A 26,187-nucleotide genomic window follows, 5' to 3' on the forward strand; every position below is an offset into this window, starting at 1 on the left:
CTCCCCAATCCAATCCACTCCTACCCACCCCACTTCAATCCTCACAACCCACCCCAATTTAATCTGCCCCTCTCAAATTTACCCCACTCTAATACAAAGCACTCTGCCCACTCCAATCCAAAGAAATCTGCCACACTCCAATTCAAAACAATATGTCCCACTCCAATCCAAACCAATATGCCCCATTTCCATCTACCCCACTTCAATCTACCCCACTCCAATCCAAAACAATACGTCCCACTCCAATCCAAAAACAATCTGCCGACTCCAATCTGTGCCAGTCCAAAACAATCTGCCCCACTACAATATGCTGTACTCCAATCCAAAACAATTTGTCCTACTCCAATCTGCCACACTCCAATCCAAAACAATCTGCCCCACTCCAGTCCACCTCACTCCAATCTGCCCCACTTTAATCCAAAACAATCTGTCCCACTCCAATCTGCTGCACTCCCATCTTCCGCACTCCAATCAAAAAACAATCTGTCCCACCCGAATCTGCTCCACTCCATTCTAAATTACGCTGCCCCCCTGCGATCTGCCCCGTTCCGGTCTCCCCCACTCCAATCAAAAGCAATACAACCCACTCCAATCCAATTCACCTCACCCCAACCCAATCCACCCCACTCCATCCCAATTGACCCCACTCCACTCCAATCCACACCACTCCAACCCAATCCACCCACTCCAATCCAAACCACTCCAACCCAACCCAATCCAATCCACCCCACTCCAGTCCAATCCACTCCACTCAAATCCAATCCACCCCACTCAAATCCAATCCACCTAACTCCAATCCACCCTGATACAATCTGCCCCACTCCATTCTGCCCCACTCTAATTCTCCCCACTCCAATCAAAAACAATCTGCCTCACTCCAATCCAAAACAATATGTCCAACTCTAATCCTCCCCACTCTAATCCAAAACAATCAGTCCCACTCCAATCCAACACAATCTTCCCCACTTCAATCTGCCCCACTCCAGTCCAAAACAATTTACCCCACTCCAGTCTGCTGTCCTTCAATCCAAAGCAACCTGCCCCACTTAAATCCATTCAGTCTGCCCCTCTCCAATCTGCCCCATGTTAATCCAAAACAAGCTGCCCCACTCCAACCTGCCCAGCTCTAATCTACCCCACTCCAATCCCAAACAACCCACTCCAATCCAAAACAATCTGCCCCAGTCCAATCCAATCTGCCCCACTCCAATCCAATCCACCTCACCCAATTCAATCCACCTCACTCCATCCCAATTCACCCTACTCCAATCCACCACAATCCACCCCACTGCAATCCAGTCCACCCCATACCAATCCATCCCACACCAATTCAATCCACCCCAAACCAGCCCAGTCCAATCTACACCACACCACTCCAATCCAATACTCCTCAACTGATCCAATCCACCCCACCCCATGCTAATTCACTCCTGTCCAATTGACCCCACTCAAATCCAATCAACCCAACTGCAGTCTAATATCCCCACTCCAGTCCGACCCACCTCACCCACTTCAATCCAACCCACCCCATGCCAATCCATCCCATCCCACCCCCCTCCAATCCAATCTATCCTACTCCATTCCAACCTACCCCACTTCAATACAATCCACCCCACTCAAATCAAGTCCACCACTACCCAGTCCACCTCACCTCACTCCAATTCAGTCCGCCCACACCACCCCAGTCCACCCCACTTCAGTACAATCCACTTTAATTCACCCCACTCCAGTCCAATCCACTCCAGATCAATCTACCCTACTCCTGCCTAATCCACCCCACTTCAAACCACTACAATCTACCCCACTTCAATCCAGTCCACCCCTCTACAATCAATTCACCCCAACACCAATCCACCCCACGTCAATCCAATCCACTCCATTCTAATCCAATCCAGCACACTCCAACCCAACCCACTCAATTCCAACCCACCACAATCTTATCCACTCCAGTTTACCCCGCCCCACTACAATCATCCCCACCCTAATCCAAGCCAATCCCCCAATCCAATCAACCCCACCCCACCCCTATCCAATCCACCCCACCCAACCCCTATCCAATCCACCCCATTCCACTGCACTCAGTCAAATCCATCCATCCCACCCAAATCCACCCTACTCAATCCTATCCACCCCAATCAATCCTATCAAACTCACATAATGCAATCCACCTCACTCTAATCTAAAGATTAGCGACCTCCACGACAGCTTCGGACACCAGACCCATCCATACACCACCGAACCGGCATCCACGGCCATCACCCTCAACAACTGGTCCCACATCAACACGGAAGAAACCAAATCCATCATGAACTCTATCCACGCCGGCGCCCCTTCGGACCCCTGCCCGCACTTCATCTTTAACAAAGCCGACGACATCATCGCCCCGCACCTCCAGACCGTCATCAACTCTTCTTTTTCTTCTGCTACCTTCCCTGAATGCTGGAAACACGCCGAAGTCAACGCCCTACTAAAGAAACCTACGGCTGACCCGAGCGACCTAAAAAACTTCCGCCCCATCTCTCTTCTGCCTTTCCCAGCCAAAGTAATAGAGAAGACTGTCAACAAACAGCTGACCACCTTCCTGGAAGACAACAACCTGCTCGACCCCTCACAAACCGGATTCCGAACCAACCACAGCACTGAAACCGCCCTCATCTCAGTCACTGACGACATCAGAACCCTGATGGACAACGGTGAAATAGTCGCCCTCATTCTGCTCGACCTCTCGGCTGCCATTGACACCGTCTGTCACCGCACCCTAATCACCCGCCTCCGCTCCACCGGGATCCAAGGCCAAGCCCTGGACTGGATCGCCTCCTTCCTCTCAAACCGTTCCCAAAGAGTTTACCTCCCTCCGTTTCGCTCAGAACCCACCGAGATCATCTGCGGCGTACCCCAAGGCTCATCACTCAGCCCGACACTCTTCAATGTCTACATGAGCCCCCTCGCCAACATCGTACGCAAGCACGACATCATCATCACCTCCTACGCCGACGACACCCAACTTATACTCTCCCTCACCAAGGACCCTGCCAGCGCCAAGACCAACCTACAAGAAGGTATGAAGGACGTCGCAGATTGGATGAGGCTCAGCCGCCTAAAGCTGAACTCTGAAAAAACGGAAGTCCTCATCCTCGGCAACACCCAGTCCGCCTGGGACGACTCCTGGTGGCCCACGGCCCTCGGCACCGCACCGACCCCCACAGACCACGCCCGCAACCTCGGCTTCATCTTGGACCCTCTTCTCACCATGACCAAGCAAGTCAACGCCGTGTCCTCCGCCTGCTTCCTCACCCTCCGCATGCTCCGCAAGATCTTCCGCTGGATCCCCGCCGACACCAGAAAAACCGTGACCCACGCCCTCGTCACGAGCCGCCTGGACTACGGCAACACCCTCTACGCCGGGACCACAGCCAAACTCCAAAATCGCCTGCAACGCATTCAAAACGCCTCGGCCCGCCTCATCCTCGACATACCCCGCAGCAGCCACATCTCCGCACACCTGAGACACCTGCATTGGCTCCCTGTCAGCAAAAGGATCACCTTCCGACTTCTCACCCACGCACACAAAGCCCTCTACGACAAGGGACCGGAATACCTCAACAGACGCCTCAGCTTCTACGTCCCCACCCGCCTCCTCCGCTCCTCTGGCCTCGCACTCGCTGCTGTCCCTCGCATCCGCCGCTCCACGGCGGGTGGGAGATCTTTCTCCTTCCTGGCGGCCAAGACCTGGAACTCCCTCCCCACCAGCCTCAGGACCACCCAGGACCACTCCGCTTTCCGGAGACTCCTAAAGACCTGGCTGTTCGAACAGCGATAACCCCCCCCTTTTTCCCCTAGCGCCTTGAGACCCGCACGGGTGAGTAGCGCGCTTTATAAATGTTAATGATTTGATTTGATTTGATTTAATCCACCCACATGTATCCGATCCACCCCAATCTGATCCACTGCAATCAAGCCCACCCCACTCCAGTCCAATACACCCGAACCCACCCAATCCAATCCACCCCTCCAGTCTGCTCCAATCCAATCAACCCCACCCCATTTTAATCCACTCCACTTCACCCCATTCCAGTCTACCCCACTCCACTCCAATCCATCTCACTCTATTCCAATCCACCCGACACTTCCCCAATCCAATCCACCCCACCTCATCCCAGTTCAGTCCATCACACTCCAATCCAAGTCATCCAGCCCACCCCACTCTAATCAATCCCACCCAATTCAATCCACTTCGCTCCACTACAATCCACCTCACCCCATCCCAGTTCACTCCACTCCAATCACGATCCCTCCAACCCGCCATACACCAATCCACTCCAATCGAATCCAACACCCCCCCACCCCAGTCTACTCCATCCCACTCAATCCAATCCATTCTACTGCATCCCACCACACCCCAATCCACCCCACCCCATGTCAATCCACTCCACTCCATTTCATTCCACCCTACCATATCCCAAATCAATCTACCCCTCACTCCAATCAACTGCACTCTACTCCAGTCCACCCACTCTATTCCAATCCACCCCATCCCATCACAGTTCAGTTTACCCTACACCAACCCATCCAGCACATCCCACTCAATCCATCCACCCCACCCCAATCCACCCCACCCCACTCCAATCAAATCCACCCCACTCCAATCCTATCCAGCCCACTCCAGTCCAGTCCACTGCACTCCAATCCAGTGAATCCACTCGATCCCACTCCAATCCAACCCACCACTCTCCAGTCCAATCCAATCTACCCCACTCCAATACAACCCACCCCACTCTACTTTACCCCACCCCACCCCACTCAAATCCACCCACCCCACTTCAATTTAATCCACCCCAATCCACCCAACCTATATCAAATCCACACCAACCTAATCCACTGCACTCAATCCAATCCACTCCACTCAATCCATCCAATCCCCCTCACCTCAATCCAATCCACCTCACTCCAATACACCCCTATACGATTAACCCAACCCAATCCATCACACCCCAGGCCACCCAATCCAATCCACCCCTCCAGTCTGCCTCAATCCACCGCACCCCATTTCAATCCACTCACTCCATTTCACCACACTCTATTCAATCAATCAGGGATTTGTAGAGCGTGGCTATTCACCCGTGAGGGTCTCAAGGCACTGGTGCTGGGGAAGGAAAAAGGGGGGGGGGAGATGAGGATCAGTCGAAGAGCCAGGTCCATCCCATTCAGCTCCAATCCACCTCACTCTATTCCGTTCCACCCCACTCTTCCCCAATTCAATCCACCCCACCCCATCCCAGTTCAGTACACCACACTCCAATCCAATCCATCCAGCCTACCTCACTCCCAACTCACCCCACTCAATTCAACCCACTCCACTCCATTCCACCCACTACTATCCACCCCAATACAATCCACCCCACCCCATCCCAGTTCAGTCCATCACACTCCAATCAAATCCCTCCACCCCACCACACTCCAATCCACCCAATTCGAATCCAAAACACCCTACCCCAACCCAATCCACCCCATCCCATCCCACTCCAATCCTATCCATTCCTCTGCATCCCACCATGCCCCAATACAATCCACCTACCCCATGTCAAACCACCCTACCCCACTCCAGTCCAATCCACCCCACTCCATTCCATCCAACTCCACTCCACTCCACCCCAATCACTCCAATCTATCACACTCTACTCCAACCCACCCACTCTATTCCAATCCACCCCACCACATCCCAGTTCAGTTTACCCGACACCAACCCACCTCAATCCACTCAACCCTATTCCACCCCACTCCACAATACTATCTGCCACTAAATCACTGACCTCTACTCCCCTCTACTCAACTCTACAACACTCTACGCATCCTACTCCACACTACAACATTCCAACAAATCCACTCTACAACACTCTACTCCCCACTCCACTCTGCCACTCCAAGCCACTAACTGTTAGCCATGCTGAAGAGCAGCCACAACGGTGTACAACATGGCAAAACACATTGCCAAAGCCAATAGGTCTTGTATAGGCAAGACTTATTGGCTTTGCCAATACTTGTTAATATTCCCATTAAATTAATCTAATTTGGGAAATACTACCTTCTTTAGATGCCCCATTAGTTGAGAAATTGACAATAGGTCATATATTTATATCGCTCAGATTTATTTAATTTCATCCTTACTAAATCAGTATGTGGATGAAGAAAGTGTGCCCTTGTTGGTGAAATAGAAAGTCGGATGTTCTCAATAGATGTGTTCAAGACTTCTATCACTTTATTTGCCTTGTGGGATATTTTCTACATGTATTAAATTAATTTTTCGGCTGTGAGTACCGTTTGGCAGCATAAATTTTGCTACAGTGAGAATTTACAGAATTGACAATATCATTTTAGAATCTATAACTCAATAGCTTCTGCATGCTGGTTTGATACTGGTAATTTTCTAGGTTCTTTCTTAATGTATATTCCTTGTTGTTTAAAACATTTCTGCCGATGCAGTTGGGGTTTCAGTTGCACTGTGGGATACCGCTTCTGGTAAATTATTTTCTTTCAATAACCTTGGTTACCATTGCACCTCTTGCCCCTGGATGACAAACCATGCAGCCCCAGAACCGCAACTGAACCTTATTTTGATGGCATGTGCTATATTAAATGTCCCCAAATGCTGAATATTAGAACCTTAAGAGGCAACACACACCTTTTAATTTTTCTCTGGCAAGGAGCACAAGCACACTTACTAACTAGATAGAGGCTAAACTCTTTTCTTGTTCAAGTGACGGCTTTTCAATCTGTGCTCCTATAAGAAAAATATGTATCTATTTGCAGCTACCATTCCAGACATTTTTGTACAGTAAAACATCCCCAGAGCCAACGTATCTTTAAATTCACTGTTTAATCTCTGTTTCTTCCGAACAATAAACATAAATGCTTACTTTCTCTATGTGTGTCACACATGGAATAACTATTACAAAACACAAGGGAACCCAAGGATACGTAGGTACCAAGGGTAATTATATATTTTTAAGGAAACAGAGGTCCCTAACTGACAATGAAATAGAAAATACACTGGGACTAAAACATTAATGCCCAGGTGATCTTACATTCGCAGTTGAATCACATTTATTATATAATATCAAATTCAGAATACATTTTCAGGGGAAAGCCCCTGTAGGGCAAAAAACCACCCTGTATCAAAATAAGCACGTAATTTGAAATGAAGGTTCGAACTTCAACTAAAACCTATGAAAACCTATGAAATAACAAACGAAGAAAAAAAAGAGAGAAAAGAAGTGGGGACGTGGGGAAAGAGGAGGGGGAAGGAAGAATAAATTATAACCAATAATGAGACGAATGAGAAGAAATAGGAAGAACATAAGAAGTGATAAGTGCCTCCAATTCTTCAAACATACAGGGAGACCCTTGCGCTCAACCATGATCTTTGATCTCTAAATGGAGCCATGCCCTCTGATACGCCAGCTCACCACACCTATCAAGTGGGGAGTCATATAAATCTGATAGATTACATTTTGATCAACCTGGAATCCTGGTAGTTGGTCGCTGATTTTGTAATTGAGCAACGAATCAAGGGCGATCATAATCTGTTGATAGCCTGCCTACAAATTCCACTGGGGAATCAATTGGTAATTAACTGCATCTCTGAGCTCTGGAAAAATGACCTGCAAGTGTCAATCAACAGAAAATCAATCGCTAGGTGTGGGCATTCAAATGCAGATTTATATTCTGACAGAGTACACATTCCTGTGGAAAAGGCATCTAGAGATTACAAGGAGTATGGGAACCTAAATTACCCATAGATCATTCATAGTTTTGAGACCCTAATTAACTTGTGACAGGCAGATTGCTCAGCAACAAGCTGGTGGAACCAGGGCCAATGGTAATGTTAAATGGAGTGTGGAGTGGTTTGACGATGAGTGTGCAAGTTAAAACATGAACTCTCACTGGCGTTGAAATCAAGGCATTTTACTCCTGATGGGGAACGACAGCTAAAAGAGTTAAGGCAGAAATAAAAGAGCCTCGTTAAGATCAAGGAAAGTCAAATCAATGAAAAGGCCTGGAAGGCTCCCATGGAAGCCATTGGTCAGAAAAACACTAGGCAATACTGGGAGCTAGTACAGTGGGGAGCACGAGGGACTGCCAGGCAGCTGGAAAATGTAATTACATCCTGGACCGGATTCAACCATTTTTTCACCCTCTGTATGCGTCCAACCCAGGCTATCCCGGGTCTCAAGGGCCCCGTGCTGCGGAAGGAAGAACGTCAGACTCATATCCATTCAGCAGAACAGATTTAAAGTAGCCCACCTTAAATGAAGTCAGAGGGCGAAATAACAGAAAGGGAATTCTGCAAGAGGGAGGTATGATTGGCTATCCTCAGCAAGAAACCAAACAAGGCACCAGGCCCGACAGGATTAGGGCTAAGATGTACAGAGCAGAGATCAATCATTGGGCATCTGTACTGACTACTGTGTATAATGCAATCTGGTACCAGGAGAGAGTCCCAGCACCTTGGAAGTCTGCAGTAATTGTACTGTTGCACAAGAAAGGCCCACGTATTGCCCCAACCAACTATTGTCCTATTTCCCTGTTGGATGTAGCAGGAAAGATATATGCCAAACTATTGCATACTCGCCTAGATGAATGGCTAAGTGAGAACAAGGTAGTCAATACTACCCAAGCTGAGTTCCCGAGAGGGCAAGGAACAATTGACCAGGTCAAGCAATTATTTAATATTTGATTGAAGTATACCAGTAATCCAAGCTGTATCTGACATTCATAGATTTAGCAACAGCCTTTCACTCTGTTAAGCGTAATCTTCACTGGCAAACATAAATAAAGTATGGCCGCACAGCAAAACTATTGGCAGCTATCAAAGAGCTCTATAGTAACAACATCTCGTCAGTCAGGTATGGTCAAAACGGAGAAGGGCTTTAAGATAAACGTTGGGGTCAGACAAGGGTGTGTGCTGGGCCCAGCATTATTGAACATCTTTATGAACTATGTTGTTAATTTCTTAGGAGCCTTAAACCTCGATGTTCCAGTCAGCAGGGGCAATAAAATTGCAATCTTGCTCTTCACTGATGATGCAGTCTATTTGTCCCACACCAAGCTGGCCATGCATAGAGCACTAGAGAGAGTCTTACTGAACAAAAAAGGACCTGAAGATTAAAACATAAAACAGAACGTTCATGATTAGCAAATGGAGTGTTAAACTGATGAGCTCCTTCAAAATCTTTGGACCACTATGACTATTTAGGAATGAGATTCAACTCCAAGTTGTCCAGGTGTCTGCAATCGATCAAGGGCGAGGTGTCACTGAGCCAATATGCTGGTAGGATGCTTGGTTTTGACAGAAGCCAGTGGGATTGGCTGATCGGCCCTCCCCTTGAAGCCGACAGAGCACAGACTCTTGCTGCAGGCTTGTAAGGAGCAGAGGTTTGGGGGGTAGAAACATGTGAAAGGGCTAGTTAAAGCAGAGAATCGCTTTTTGCGTTGTCTCCTCACACTTGGTCCTGGAACCCCAATGGATGCTTTATGGCACTAGCTGGATATTCGATGTATTGAGCAGCAAGTAGCACTTTGTCTAATTCTATACTGGATAAAGGTATGGACAAACCTGATCTGCAATCTTATTTGACCATCATGCAATAGGTCTGGTTTCTCACCAAACAAATGAAACTACCCTGGTACAGTCATGTGGCCAGGGTTCTGCAGACCATAGGATGTTCTGAATGTTGGACCAAACCAGATAAAATGACGAAAGGAACTGGTCAATTTGTGAAGGAAAGGCTCTGGAATTATGTGCCCACTAAACAGCCAGATCGGAAGCTAGAGCCGTTCCGAACACTTAACTCTCTCTCCTTCTTTGAATCATCCATAGACAAAATCATTCAATAGGTCATTGTATGTTAAATTCAGGTTAGGTAACTTGCTAGTCAAAGAGTTCATCAGGTCGTGGTACAAAGGTGGGTCTAGCTCATCTAACTGTAGATGTGTCCTAGAGGGGTGGAGTCTGCAATGAACTTTGTATTACCAAGCACTTTTTCACCTGGGATCAGAAAAAAATATATCCGCCCACTCTTTATAGCATATTTGATAGGAAGCTGCAAGGATGCTTTGTCTCTGTGTATGCGCATAGACTTGGAGCAAGTTGTTATCCAAGTATCCACATATGTTTAGGTTGCCTGGAGAATAACTAGGCAACAACACCAGTAGGCTACAGTGGAATCGCAACCCAAACACCAGCCTACCCGATTGCATCGTACTGTTGCCTAAATGCACTTATGAAATAGCCGTGGACATTGGAAGGGACAACAATTTTTTTTATTTAATTGTGCCAGGCAAGTAAAGGTATTTGTATCCCCATTGGTATCCCCAAAGCCAACCCGTCTATGTTGCCCTTATGTATGTACATGATTATGTTTTAAGTTGTAAAGTTTAAATACAGGCATAACCCAACAGGAGACTGGTGCGACACAAGGTAACATTATGTTTCATGATGATTCATTGACCTAGGAGTTGCTCAAAGCCGACTCACTACCAATTTTTGTCTCAAATAGTAAGAAGTTTGTAAAAAGCACTTAAAACTTGAACAAGTTCTCATCCCTATCATTGTGCGCAAAGGGTCATCTAAGGCCCACGTACTAGCACTTCTGGCCATAAATGGCAGGGCTGGGCGAAGCACTTTAAAACTGCACGGGTTTTATCTGTTTTTTTATGTCATCTTAGTCAGGAATGATCTGGTCTAGTGCAATAAAGTGATTATACTTATTGTATTATGTGTCAGGAGGGAAACCCTGGAAGACACAGAACGGCATCTTTAACATAATACTGGATTGCATGCCACATGAACACTAGATGCTTGCTGGGATGTTGCCATAAGTTGGCTTTGATGTAGTTAATATTTCAAAAATAACCAAAGCAACCATATAATTGCACTTTCTCTTGTTAGGGGGGTTTCCATTTAGAATTCTGTATGTTGTATAACTCTCATTTTCTGATTCATTTTTAATGGGGGTATTTGAATGTTTTCTATGCTCTGGAATGATTTCATAATGTAAGATATCATGTTTTTTTACATATTGTGTAGCCTAGATATGCTAGGTTGAAACAATAAGCTTAAACTTGAACTTGAGACCTTCATGCTGGGGTCTCAGTGTCAAGGCCAAACCATTCTCACTCCTAAACTATTGTGGGTGGCCACACAAAAAAGTGTCTCTCTTTTTTTCTTTTGTTATTTAATTGGTTTTAGTTGAACTACATACCTTCATCACAGGCAAGTAATGAGTTGTGCTAATGATGATCCCTTTATGTACATAGGATCGAAACGTAGTCAACAATAAGCACTCAGACACCGGATTTTGATAGTAATTTGACAAGCAGTGTTTGGTAAGCTGTGACTTGGATTTGTTTATTGCGCCCCACAATTTTCTGCCTGTGCTTGTTTTGATACAAGTTTTGTTTGCCCTACCTGGGCTTTTCCCTGAGCATTTATTCTGACTTTGATATTGTATAATAAATGTGATTTTAGCTGTGAATTTAGGATCACCAGGGCATTATTTTTTGGCCCAAGTGTATTTTCTATTTCATTGTGAATTAGGGGCCTCTGTTCCCTTAAAACAACACATGGAATAACATCATAAGTTAGATGATTCTTTGTTATTAAGTCAGTCCTCTTTAATTATACTGCACATACCAGTTGACATTAACCCTATTTGTTCCTTTCATTATCTTCCTGTAAAATCCATGCATGTACGTTCCATATTTTATTATTTTAATTCGGCAGCTCACAAATTAAGATGTACAGCTTCAATCTCGTGTATATAATATAATTACAAACCACCAATCACTGTATTTGAAATTAATTCACATATTCTACAAATAGTCAAAGCGAATTAGGCAAGCAGAGTATAACTGCAGGAGCAAGTGCTTCATAGATGTTTCACAGAGCATCAGAATTATGCATACATACATTTCTGGCACTTCAATGCATGCGAAATATAAACCACTTGAGACCTTTGGTTAAAGTAACTCACCACCTGATCCCATTTCGAATGGTTTTGAGAGAGCGTAGCTTATAGAATCTATATTAACATGAAATGTTTATGAAATAGAGTGCAATAATGCTCCATAGAAACCTTATTAACCTGTTTTGCTAAACGTGAAAATGACTAATGCCTATGAATATTTGTATTAAGGAATGGTTTTGTGCTAATTGATTATGTTATGTTATTAAAGTTATGCTAAATAAATCTTGTAGGCCTTAAGTTAGCATGAGCCGAAGCTTAGCTGCCTGGCTCTCATATTAAATGTGTTTTTTTTAAACGTGCAGTGTGCTGACTCGCAAAAGGACATGACCTCTTGTTTTCTTCAAACTAGAAGCTGAATGTAACTATAGTGGATCCGTTCTCATGAAATTCATATTGCTTGTAGAAATGTTTAGCCAAAATGCAACAGTGTAGATTAATATAATGTACAAGGTCGTTTAAACCGGTGAAGACAATGGAGCTACTGACCAAAAGATGTGCAAAGAATTACAGAAGGATGAAATCATACCGGACGTGCTACCTCTGAAGACGTCAATCATATAGACCAATAAACTGTCTGTGAACTGTTGTGGGGTGACAAATTTGATGAGCTAATTCAGAGGTAATTGGGTAGAGATAGTGGGGTGCAACCCCTTAGCCAATTAGATTTTGGGGGAATGTACAATGAAAAAGGGATAAAAACCCATGACACAGGGAGCCTAGAGAGGTGTTAGGGAATGCTATTGATTTTATCCAGAAACTCTGTCACTATGTTTGGTGACTTATATGGTTTTAATTAACCATCCTTTCTTAGATTGCCCATTTTACACTGTGCCTCCTTATGAGGGAAGTGGCCCTTTTTGCCCCAGAGCTGAGTTTTGACTGATGGCGAATCAACCGATGTCCTGAAGACGAAGACTGAACCTGAGTGCTGACACAAACCTTGGAGGGTAACTATGACAATGAACTTGTGATTGTCTGTTTGCTTTTCCTTTCTAGGTACCAACTGCTTACTTTTGACAGAGACCATAGCTAGATGTTTTCCAAATTGGTGTTCTAAATTGTTTTGCATGAAGCCAACATGCCAATGCTAATCAGTGGTTAGGACAGGTGTTCACTAAACTGACGCAAATAGACAAACGACTGAATCTATGCTTTGTTGAACCGACGCGTTAACGACCTTCTGCTAAAATTGATCTATGTTCACGCTGTGTTATGTTTTGATGTTTATGATTCTTGCCTTAATGAAATCTTATCAGAGTTGCCATATTGTGACTATGCTATTTTGTTTTTTGGTTTTGAGATTAACACACTTGCTCTTAGAGTTGTAATTAATAGGGAATAAAACTCATAAAATTCTACTAAACTGGTGTGCTTATTCATGACTGCCAGGTAATGGTGGTGTCTTGAATTGATTGATGTCTGTGACTAAAGTGAAATGCATTGTTGTAATAAATATTGGTGACATTATTGACATATTGATTGACATATTGATTAGCTATCTCGTCCTAAGGTGTCTCTCAACTGGGTCATAAGATTCATTGGCCTAAAACGAGTACTGATGTGTAATAAATTATCATAAAGGGATGTGTTAGCAGTTCCTATGGTACTTCCACAGTCTCTCAAAAAACTCTGTCAGCTCTCTCAGAGTACCATGCCAGAAATCCTTCCCAAGACCATACCACAGCAGCATCCAACATAAATATATTTATCATGCATCATCAACGTCACATCAAAAGCATCACTGTCGTAACAGTCATGCATTAATTTCTCTGATTTTCATCACCTCCACTGCTGGCCATACTGCTAGTGCATGCCTGCCTGATACATGCGTTTATGACCCCAAATATTGTTTTTCACTTTGTCATGTGCTTCTTGTACCCACTGCAGATGGCAGTGCTCCCTTCTGTGTGGACTATAACATTATTATTCTCTTGAGGTTTACTTTCTAGAAATGCTGGCAATGGAGAGGCTATATCAGTCGCGGGGGGAGCCTTCTCGTTCATGTACTATCACAACCCTTCATTTTACCAATTAAAGAGGACCTTGTTAAAAGTCTTGTTCTGGGACAACAGTAAGTGATAACTAACATACTTCAATAGCCACAAACCTTGCAGATGTTTCACAACACCTTGCAAGAAGTAATGTTGTACACAAACATGCTTAGCATGGTTAGTGATGGTTCAGGCAGTACTGCAACCTCTTCCTCTTCTTTGTCTTCATTAATAGAAATCAATCAACAAGCCCTATCAGCTGCTCCTATTCCTCATTCCCACATTGGTTTGTTACAACTCAGGACAGAACTACAATGCTGTTTTCCAACTAACTCACAACGACTGACATCAACCATCCATCATCTGTCTTCTGCACACCTAGCTTGCAATACATGTATTCACTGTGTTATTGTTTGTCCAGTACATATCTTTTTGGGACCCTTTGTCACCTCAGATGAGCAACACAAAAGGAATGATGTACGGGTCCAAACTGGGGTGACGTGGCGAGCAAAATAAAGATGGATTAAACCCAGAACTGTGACTGGGGGTGAGTGTTTGAAAAGTTTCAACACTCCGTCCATCATTTTATTTTGTTTTGTGATGTTGCTTTGTGCGCCCTAAGTGGCAGGGGTATGCCCAGACGTGGGTCCCTTGCTCGCTGCGTCACTGGATTCAAGCTAGCCTGGCTGATGAAGGGTGATACCCAGAAACCAGTCCCAGGATGCTTGTTTCCTGTCCAGGGAGTACCTGGCCTAGCAGTTCAGGCTGGACTGTTCTCATTGGGAACAGGGTCAAGACTGATTTGCAAATGGCTGGGTCCAAACTGGGGTGACGCGGCGAGCAAAATAAAGATGGATTAAACTCAGATCTGTGACTGGGGGTGAGTGTTTGAAAAGTTTCAACACTCCGTCCATCATTTTAATTTGTTTTGTGATGTTGCTGTGTGCGCCCTAAGTGGCAGGGGTATGCCCAGACGTGGGTCTCTTTGCTCGCTGCGCCACTGGATTCAAGCTAGCCAGGCTGATGAAGGGTGATACCCAGAAACCAGTCCCAGGATGCTTGTTTTCTGTCCAGGCAGGACCTGGCCTAGCAGTTCAGGCTGGACTGTTCTCATCGGGAACAGGGTCAAGACTGACTTGCAAATGGCTGGGTCTAAACTGGGGTGACGTGGCGAGAAAAATAAAGATGTATTAAACCCAGATCTGTGACTGGGGGTGAGTGTTTGAAAAGTTTCAACACTCCGTCCATGATTTTATTTTGTTTTGTGATGTTGCTTTGTGCGCCCTAAGTGGCAGGGGTATGCCCAGACGTGGGTCCCTTGCTCGCTGCACCACTGGATTCAAGCTAGCCTGGCTGATGAAGGGTGATACCCAGAAACCAGTCCCAGGATGCTTGTTTCCTGTCCAGGGAGGACCTGGCCTAGCAGTTCAGGCTGGACTGTTCTCATCGGGAACAGGGTCAAGACTGATTTGCAAATGGCTGGGTTCAAACTAGGGTGACGTGGCGAGCAAAATAAAGATGGATTCAATCCAGATCTGTTACTGGGGGTGAGTGTTTGAAAAGTTTCAACACTCCGTCCATCATTTTATTTTGTTTTGTGATGTTACCTCAGATGAGCAACCATCAATATTTCTGCTTGTATGAGTAGTCACTAAGTAACTTCCAAAGCCTCCACTAGAAAGATCTTCCCCGAGACAAGGATTCTGTTGCCATAGGGCTCACATGGTAATATGGCTCTACCAGTGTTGGTTAAGGACAGAGCAGTCACAGTTGATTGTGGAAATGTGCATTGACGTTACCCTCAGGGAATCATTCAGTATTTAAAGAAAGCACCAGTTGAAATATCCAGATCTCCAACACTGATCATGGGCACTGGTAGAAGACCTGGCCTGTCCATACAAGCCTTGTTTACACGCAAGCTTCTGCCGCGGAACGACCATACATTAAATGGCCACTATATTTATGCCCTTACAATTCCCACCCAGCGGATAGAAGAGCCTTCAATCCACAAAAGCGCCTTTTCAATACTACCTTGGTTGCTTTGGTAATGAGTCATCACGCCATACTCAATTAACCTGCACCATATAGCATTCTCCAGTACTTACACTGAATGCATGGATATGGACTACAAGCAACGGAAGAATGTACATTCCCTTCCAAGGGAGGAAGACTAATAAAGTTTTTTTTTTATTAAACGTCTCAGTTTCTGATGTTAGGAGCTGCTGACATTTGAAAATGACCTGTGCCTTTCCTGAAACGGTGTAATTATAGAAATCATATTTCTTAAAAAGTCACATTCTTCAGGCACAATAATGTAAACAATTTTTTATAATTAAAAAAAATAAAATAAAAGGGTCAATATGCACACCATCTAGATCAATAAGAAATATGTCATGAACACTAGAAAATGAAGTTTTCTTACTTATCGCAGACAGAACAATGATGACACCGGTCTGGCTTCACGAGCAGGCATCTGTCGCAGTATCTGATTGCTGAGGACACAGACAATATCCTGGGTTAGTCTTAGTTCTATTTCAGCCCTTTCACATCACACAAAGGCTGTACCAGATCCCAAACACACATTTTCTACACACTCCTATATAAATGTATTGAGATTGTCTTAAATCAATTCCTAGCGCAAAATGCCCTCATGTTATTCCCCAGAAACGAACAAGCAACGTTTTAATGTCGCTATGTGAATAACTTTATAATGAAAGAGATTTGTTCAGCTCTTTCGCTCAAAGCTTCCTGCTCACAAATAAATTAATTAATGAAATGTAAGACACCAAAAAAATTCAAGGAAGAAATGTATTGTAAGACGGCACATAGCTGTTGATGTGGGTGAGGAGTTTTCAAGAGAAAAGGGTGCAGCCCGACGGAGATTCTCATCAGCAATATTAATTTAGATTTATAGTCACTATGCTAAATATTTTGTAACATTTTGGCACTGTCTATGAGTAAATGGTATAAGGCTGAACTGATTTCCACCTTCCAGGGACTCTATCCTCATCTGATTTCTTCTTGCAGATCCTGTTTTACTTTTTTCGTGCTTGTACATCTCAGGTTGCTACAGCTTTCAGGATGGGAGAACCTCCGCATCATCATTTGCTTTTGTACAGGGCAACACATAACAAAATAATGAATGCCAAGATAACATTTATTGCCTGAGGCAGGGGTGAGGAATCTGCGTTTTGTGGGTTTGCCAACATGTGCAAGTATTGCCACTCAATTTGCATTTTGAGAAACACCACAGAAGCAAAATTCTCCAGCTCAGGGAAGACTTTCTACGTAAAATGCGTAACTTATTTGGCGTCTGAGTGTACAGCAGCATGCACAAGGGAGCCAGGTCCCTGTGAGCTCTCTACTGGCTCCGTCGAATCATAACTGATATAACAAGAAGAGATGTTCTGTATCATCCACCAGTTATGTTGGCTGACATCTGATATCTATGTTTCAGCTTTATGGAGAGGTCTTGTGGCTGCTGGGAAGGTTATGGAGCAACAAGAGGCTTCTACAGAATACGCATGCGTTGTAGTTAATAAACTCCTTATTACAATAGCAGGACTTTCTTCACTAATGGCATTGCATTTCTGTTTTCCAGAACACCCGCTGTTATGTTTGCAGCTGCTGTTAATGCAAAGAAACCCTAGCTACATTTTTTGTCACCTACGATGAATAGTGGATTTCACGCACTAGGTCGATGAACCAAAACAAATCTGGTTTGAATAAATGTCATTCGTAATACGTCATAAATATTACATATAACATATGATAATCACTTCAACCTCAATAACCACACCAGTTTATTAAGAAATTAATAATTTATTTCCCTATATTAACAACGCTAAGGTCACAAAAATAATTCTCAAACACAAATGATACATATAGAGAAACAATAAAGGCTGATTCGAACGCGAATATATCTAAGTTTAATCAACGCAAAAAGACAAATGATCTCAATGATTATAACACAAATCCATGGCAACAGAATCTGAGCAAGAGAAATTGAATAATCTGAATAATGATAAGATAAGAAAATATCAAAGACAATTCATGAGCATGTGAGTACGCCTCACTAACCATCAATTAGCATTGACATGTTGAGTTTCATGTAAAAGTTTTAGTAACACAAATTTAGAAAAAATTTAGCAATGGTGCTATCAAAATTAAAAATAAGCAGCAGTAAATAAGCATTTACAGCTGGTAACTGAAAAACAAAAGACAAATACCAATTCACATTTATACATTTGCCAAAACTCTACGAAAAACAGCAACAACTTCTACTTCGTCAGTGGGACAGCAACATCAGGCACCCACATCAGGACAGGAACAGGAATATAGGTAAGGGTAATGGTTTAGAATTTGTTTGAATTTCAGTCAATTTGGGAAACTTACTTAAGTCTTCCAGCTGGTACATTTTTGGAAAGACTATTCCTAAATAACATGTGCCATATCATCCTCTAAGAAGATGATAATAAGCATTATTCCCACAAATATAATATACTCCAGGCACTGGAGGATCCTGACCATTTGGCATAAAATTCCATTTACTCTGAAACAAAAACACATGTCTACATTCACTCGTACCTACATATATTCTATCAAAGTAACTGTGTGGCCTATAAGTACAAAGCTTCCCTACATGTTGTGCATCTAATGCTAACTTCCCTTGTTTAGTGATGCCAGCGTAGGCACGATCAATCCCAGGTCTACGGTGAACTACTCCCTTATCTATCTTAGCTTTGATTGCTTTTCTCCTGTCTTCTGTGTTATCTAAAAACTTCTTTTCAACAGTTGAAAGTAGACAGGTGAGGTTATTGTGATGAGCAAAATCAGTTCCAAAAGTTAATGTAGGATAAAAGAAACCCCTTACTAAAACGATGTCATTTTCCTTCGCTATTCTACTTAAATATCTATTTATAGGAGCATAGGAAAATACTACATCATGATTAGAAAATAAATATTGAATATATTCCTGGTCATAGAATCATGTTAGTAAAAGACTACAATTTATAGCATAAGTAAACGGTAAACTATGATAAGCAATTCCCTCCTCAACAGAGGCTGGCACCTACATCGAGACATAAATATCTTTCGTATCCATTACATCAACATACTCATGCAATAAGCAATAGAAGATATTAGAAGAAAGTTCTTTCTCTTTGTGTTAGTATTTATCATCTATTTTACACCTATATATTGCTGAAAGAGTAGTAGTAGACTCTAAAGAACTATCAGTTGTGCTTCCATTGTATGGTTGGCTCCATTCATCTAAAAAAAACAATCACACTCACAATCAACAACAAACATATTATTACACAAACGATTGCCAAACCAATACCTATACATTTACAAAGTCTATTTTTAGTGTGCTGATTACCAAAGTTTCCCATGGTGTGTAAAGAATCAAAAAAGTAGAATTAAACAAAATGATGGCTATGCAGTAAAAGTCAAAACAAAACAAAAGCAAAAGACAAAATTTTCTAAAATAATCAACTTTCAACTTCAATCTTCAATTCCTTCTAATTTTTGTGTTTTTTTTCAACAGTTCATTCAGACTATTAGGATTCTTCTTGTCAAAATTCAGTAAAGAATTGTCACATCAGTTCAGCAACTTGTCAAGTCAGGTTATCAAAGTCTTTTTAGGTACGACTTCATCAAAGTCTTTTCATTTAATTTCTCATAAATTCAGCATCAGTTTTTCCCTTTTCTCTTCATGTACCACAATTTTAACTCGGAATGTATCTATCAAAACAAAAGTTCAAAAACTCTTCTTGCCATTCATTTGTAGTTACATGTGCCCATTCTGGGCCAGAATATGTATGATTTCCAACTCTCTTCCTTTTCACTCTGTGACTACTACCAGCTTCTTCTTCACTGAGATCATCTCCTTTGTTTAATTTGATTTCTTCTTGAATTGGTGGAACCAAGTTTGTCTTCCCTGCTTCTGAGCTCTTCTCTGGCCAGTTGTCACCTTTCAAAGGCCTTCTTGTAACACTCTTTTCAGAATTGAACTTGAACTCTTCTCCTTCAACGTTCCAGGAACTGGTTCAGGAGAAGGCAAACCCTCTTGACTTGGATCTGTCTCACCTCCCTTTCCATTGGGGTCAGTCACTTGTTCAGTCTGGTTCATCAGACCAGCTGCTTCTGAGAACACCCTCCTCTGAGCAGTGTTTCTCTCGATTGGTACTCTCTCTTGTTCTCCTTGGACCGGTTCTTTTATCACTCTGTTCGTGGATGATTCACCTTCTTCTTCCAGGATACTCTCCACTTTGTCTGATACAGGAGAAGGTAACTCAATTTGAACGTTTCCAAGTACAATCTCCAGTTCTTCTCCTTCTCTCTCTTGCCCTGGAATATGTTTAGCTGCAGGTAATCTCAACAGCTCTTCTTCTTGCTCTGTTGGATTGTCCACCATCCGAGTGTGGCTGGCATGCGCCCAGTTTGCAAGTCCTGCACACTTCACAGCTGTGGTTGTAATTAATATATCACCTGGTAAGGGTCCTTTCCACCTTGGCTCCAAGCACGACTTTCTCACATGCTTATGAATGAAGGCCCAATCACCAGCCTTCAGAGTGTATCCTTGGCCTTGCGATTGTTGAAGTTTGGTTGCTTCCACCTGATGAGAAAAAAATCGAACCACATCAGCTAGGCCTTTGCAATAGTCTAACACCACATCATCTGTAATATTTATAAGAGCATTTGCAGGTACTGCTGTTAGTCTCATAGCTCTACCCATGAGGATTTCATGGGGCGACAATCCTGTTTTCTTGTCAGGAGTACATCTCATTGACATTAGAACCAATGGCAATGCATCTGGCCATTTCTAGTATGTGGATGCACATATCTTTGCCAGTCCTGACTTTGGAGTTCCATTCATCTGCCCCACAAGTCCTGAAGCTTATGGGGGGGTAACTACAATGGGGTTTAAAGCTGAACATAGCAACTTTATCACTTCATTGTTGAAGTGGCTTCCTCTATCTGATCCCAAAGAGACCGGGAAACCAAAACGTGGAATTAACTCTCTAAGTAGTAATTTTGTTACTGTGAGACTATCATTTCTCCTTGTAGGGTAAGCTTCAATCCAATGACTGAAAATGCACACAATCAGCAACACATATTTCAAACCAGCACATGCAGGCATCTCAAGGAAATCCATTTGCATTCTGCTAAATGGTCCTCCTGCCATACCAATATGCCCCATATTGACTAATGTCTCTTTGCCAACATTCATCTGCTGACAAACGATGCATCTATGGCAAGCTGCTTCGGCAACTTGTCTAAATTTGGGTTTAAACCAGTGTTGCTTAAAACTTCGAACCATTGCATATCTTCCTATATGTGCTTGACCATGATAGTATCTAGCCATCTGAGTCAGTAGACGATATGGCAGAATGACCTTCCCTTCTCCTGTCACCCAGACATCATCCTCTCTCTGAACACGTTTATGTGTGATCTAATCCTTGCGCTCTTCTTTAGAAAAATAGGCCCTCATTACAACATTGGCGGTAAATGCCGCTTACTGCCGTGCAGAAGACCGCCAACACACCGCCGCGGCCGTGGAATTCCGCCACAGCTATTATGACCCACAGCACGGAATCCGCCAAAATTCAGACACCCACACAAGTCCGCCACACCAAAGGTCAGTGATAAACTGGCGAAAACAAAACCTCCACCGTCACGCCAACAGAAATACGCCCACACTATCACGAAACACGAATCCACGCAGCGGTTTTCAACCACGGTATTCCATTGGCGGTACACACCGCTGCGCTCAAAATACACACACATTTACAAAACACTACCACATTGGACAATTCAAAATACACACACCTGATACACATACACACACCACTCTCACACACCCAATACAATATAAATCACACACCCACATCACCCACAAACCCCTACGACCACAAGTACCGAGAGGAGGCCAGAGAGAGACACTACAAACAACTACCAAGTATCCACAGGCACACAATACCATCACCCACATTACTTCCACGCACCTCACACAACACACCAGTAAATAGCACCCCACTTATCACTACACACACCACCCCACACATCACCCACTGTCGCGCCGCACCGCGCACCGCGTTATTAAGACGCGGCGCGCCCCCAGCCTCTCCTGCGCGTTTCGAGGCCCCAGATTTGCTTGGGGCCTCGTTCTTCCTTCTGCCTTTCACTGTCCCAGGGGTCTCTGAACCCTTTTACCTGTTTTTCTTCGTTTTCTTTGTCCTTTCTTCTTTTTGCAGTCTGTTGTGTGCCTTTCTTTATGTTTTTTCCTCCTTCCCAGATTCCTGTGCTTTCCCAGCATTCCTTGTTCCCTATTCTCTATGGTTCCTCTACTATTCTGTTCTATGTATTGTTTCCCTATCTAAGATGGTGTCCTTTTACTTCCTGTGGGTCACTTCCTGTTTTTTGGTATATAAGGGCTGTGTTTTTCCTCTTTCTTTGCGCTGCAACACTTTCTGCTCAGTTAGTGTCTTCGCTCCTGATTTCCTTGCCTTTTGGTTTTGGATTCAGCATTCTGTGTTTTCTGATTTTTGCTCCTTTTGGATTCCTGTTTGTTTGTTCTTGTTTTTCTCCAGGAGTCTTCCTGTTTGGAGGTTTTTTCCCCTTTTTAAGGGGTTTTTTCCCTCTGGCGCTACTTTCTGAAGGGCACGGTCTGTTCTTGGTGTCTCCATTGCCTACAGCACCGTGGCTACCAGAAAGAGTCGCCCCTTTTTGGGCCAAAGCCGAACATTGAAGATTCACGCCACCAGATCTGCAAATTCCAGGCGCAAGCAGCACGTGAGTCGTGACAGATTGCAGCGCCAAACCATTCCGACGTCCTCAAACACCATGGATAATACAGTGGCGGCTGCTGCAGATCCGGAGCAATCTCTGTTGACCACGATTCAGCAACAAGCCCAGGAATTGCAACAACTACGTAATGAAAATGCTGCGTTACGACAGGCTTTGGCCCTCCGCACCAGTGATGTTCCGACAATCTCCGCTTCTACCCCTTGTTTCTCTGGTGAACCAACCAAGCTTCGCGAGTTCTTGGATGCTTTAACGGTGTATTTCGCCTTCCGACCTACTCAATTCTCCCACGACAGGACCAAGGTGGGTTATCTTATCAGTGCCTTATCCGGTCCAGCCTTGGCCTGGGCAACCCCGATGGTGTCCTCCAACGACCCTGTATTGTCAGACTATTCCGCCTTTGTGAGTCGCTTCAAACAGATGTTTAGCCGTCCTGGATTGGAAGCCTCCGCTGAAGAAGCCTTGTGCGACATCCAACAAGGCTCCCAAGACGTCCTGCAATATATAACCCGTTTTCGTCAGCTGGCGGCAGAGACCACTTGGGTGGAACGTACTCTGGTAACATTATTTCGTAGAGGACTCAAAGAAGAAATAAAGGATGAACTAGTGCATTCTACCAGAGCGGAAGATCTTCGTGGCCTGATGGATCAAGCACTGTCCATCGAATATCGTCTTCAGGAACGGAGATCGGAAAAGAAAAGGAGTAGAGGGTTTGCCCAGCCAAGTAGCTCACGTGCATACCTGCAGCGTTCCGAGGAACCTCGCACTCCTGCTAGAGACATCGAAGGGGAACCCATGCAGGTGGATACTACCCGAGGTCCGCTCTCTGCTAGTGAACGAGAAGACAGACGCAGGAGAGGGTTGTGCCTGTATTGTGGTTCTGCTGGTCACATGCTCCGTACCTGTCCAGTACGTCCGTCCAGGCCTTCGGGAAACGCCACCTCCCGTCCTCTGTGAGAAGGGAGGGGACGGGATCTACAGCTATACCTTCCATCAGCTCCTTTAATGACAATACAACTGCCTTGTTCGTCTTTCCTGTCCTGTTACAACTTCCTGACGGTCGTCAAGAAAAGACCATGGCATTACTAGATTGTGGTGCTAGTGGTATATACATGGACAAGACGTGGGCTGCTGCTAACCTAGTTCCTACTCAAGCAAAAGAAGTACCCGAACAGGTACACACTGTGGATGGATCTTTGATATCCTCTGGTCCTGTAGACACCACTACCCTGATATTAAGTCTACAGGTGGGAAACCATCAAGAACACATCTCCTTCGATCTGATTACGTCCCCTAACCATACCATCATTCTTGGAATTCCGTGGTTCATCAGACATAACCCATATATAAATTGGGTTACCCGGACAGTCTCTTTGTCTTCGCAATTTTGTCATGAGAACTGTTTTACTTCCGACAAGTATTGGTCTCCGAAAAGATCCTTAGCTACTGAAGGTGCCACTGGTATGTCCATTAATACGGTCCAAGGGGTCCCAGACCACTATTTGGAGTTTCAGGATGTTTTCCAAAAACCGTCAAAACCTGTGCTACCTCCACATCGAGAATATGATTGTGCAATTCCATTGGAACCCGGCACAATTGTTCCTTTTGGGAGGATGTACTCCCTCACGGAACCCGAAAAGGAAGTTCTAAAGGAGTATCTGGACGAAAATATACAGAGTGGTCTTATTGTTCCATCGTCGTCTCCGGCTGGGGCCCCTCTCTTTTTTGTGCCCAAGAAGACTAAGGATCTTCGTCCGTGCCTGGATTTTCGAGGTCTGAATAAAATTACCATTAAAGATCGTTATCCTTTGCCTCTCATCAGGGACATACTGGAAGCAATCAGAGGGGCCCAACGTTTTACTAAATTGGATTTACGAGGAGCCTACCACCTTTTACGCATAAGAGAAGGCGACGAATGGAAGACAGCATTCAGGACCCCATTTGGCCATTTTGAATATAGGGTTATGCCGTTTGGTCTTACTAACGCCCCCGCAATCTTCCAGAGATTTATGGACTCAGTGTTTTCAGACCTACTGAATCAGACAGTCGTGATCTACCTAGATGATATTCTTATTTATTCTAGAAATCCTGAACTCCATACTTCCCATGTGAAACAAGTTCTTCAAAGACTTCGTGATCATCAACTATTTTGCAAACCAGAGAAATGTGAGTTCGACATGACGGAAGTCAAATATCTCGGCTATCATTTAAGTCCCACCGGCATAGCTATGGATCAAGAAAAGGTACAAGCTATCCTAGAGTGGCCTTCTCCTTCTACCATAAAAGAAACACAATGTTTCCTAGGTTTAGCAAACTTCTATCGACAATTCATTCTAGACTTTGCCAGTCAGACTAGCCACATAACTCACACCTTAAAGAAGGACAATTTAAAGAAGGGGTTTGTCTGGACTGAGGCTGCTGAAGCAGCCTTTCAAAGCTTAAAGAGAGCCTTCACCCAAGCCCCCATCTTAAGACATCCAGATACCACCAAACAATTTATAGTAGTAACTGATGCTTCTGAGAGAGCCATCGGAGCTGTCTTACTCCAACGACAAGAGGATGATGGCCTTGAACATCCTGTTTTCTATTTGTCTCATATCCTTTCCACAGCTGAACAACATTATTCCGTACTTGAAAGGGAATTATTGGCTCTGAAAACAGCCTGCCTTGAGTGGAGACAGTTTCTGATGGGTTCCAAGGAACCATTTGAGGTGAGGACAGACCACCGTAATTTACAATGTTTAAGAAATTTTGTATGCCAGAATAGTCGTCAGGCCCGCTGGGCCTTTTTCTTCAGTCAGTACGATTTTTATATTACATATATTCCCGGATCTCAAAACATTCTGGCTGATGCTCTGTCTCGCCGATATCCAGAGTGTTCTCCTTCCTCATCCCAGTATCTTCTAGAACCCAGTAAGATCATTGGAGTGGCTCAGTCTTTCCTGGAAGAAGTACAACAAGAATACGCCAACCTATCGGACCATGACATAGAAGAACTAAGACCATTATTGTACAAGAAACAAGGATATTTTTATTACCAAGACCTGATAGTCCTCCCTACAAACAAGGTGCAAAAGAAAGCATTACAAATGTGCCATGATTCCCCTGTAGCTGGTCATAGAGGCATCAAAGCCACACAAGAACTACTTTCACGATTTTTCTGGTGGCCTACCTGGAAACTGGATGTGGAAAAATACGTTCAGGCCTGTCCCATATGTGCCCAAGTCAAAATACCTCACACCAGACCGGCAGGATTACTACAGCCTTTGCCTGTTCCATCGGCCCCATGGCATACTATCTCTACTGATTTTATGTGTTCACTCCCACCATCAGCAGGAAACCGGGTTATCATGGTCACAGTG

General features: G+C 44.2%; 1 protein-coding gene across 5 annotated transcripts in view; it reads right to left on the bottom strand.

The window, feature by feature from the left end:
* Positions 1-26,187, bottom strand: part of ZDHHC2 (zinc finger DHHC-type palmitoyltransferase 2) — a 735,003-nt gene that overhangs the window by 461,198 nt on the left and 247,618 nt on the right. For all 5 annotated transcript variants that reach the window (XM_069200622.1, XM_069200616.1, XM_069200600.1 and 2 more), the window contains exon 5: positions 16,440-16,509. In XM_069200622.1, coding sequence (XP_069056723.1) covers positions 16,440-16,509 — 70 coding nt within the window. The remainder of the gene's footprint in view (positions 1-16,439; positions 16,510-26,187) is intronic.

This window comes from Pleurodeles waltl, chromosome 1_2 (assembly GCF_031143425.1).
Source record: "Pleurodeles waltl isolate 20211129_DDA chromosome 1_2, aPleWal1.hap1.20221129, whole genome shotgun sequence".
Lineage (NCBI taxonomy): Eukaryota > Metazoa > Chordata > Amphibia > Caudata > Salamandridae > Pleurodeles > Pleurodeles waltl.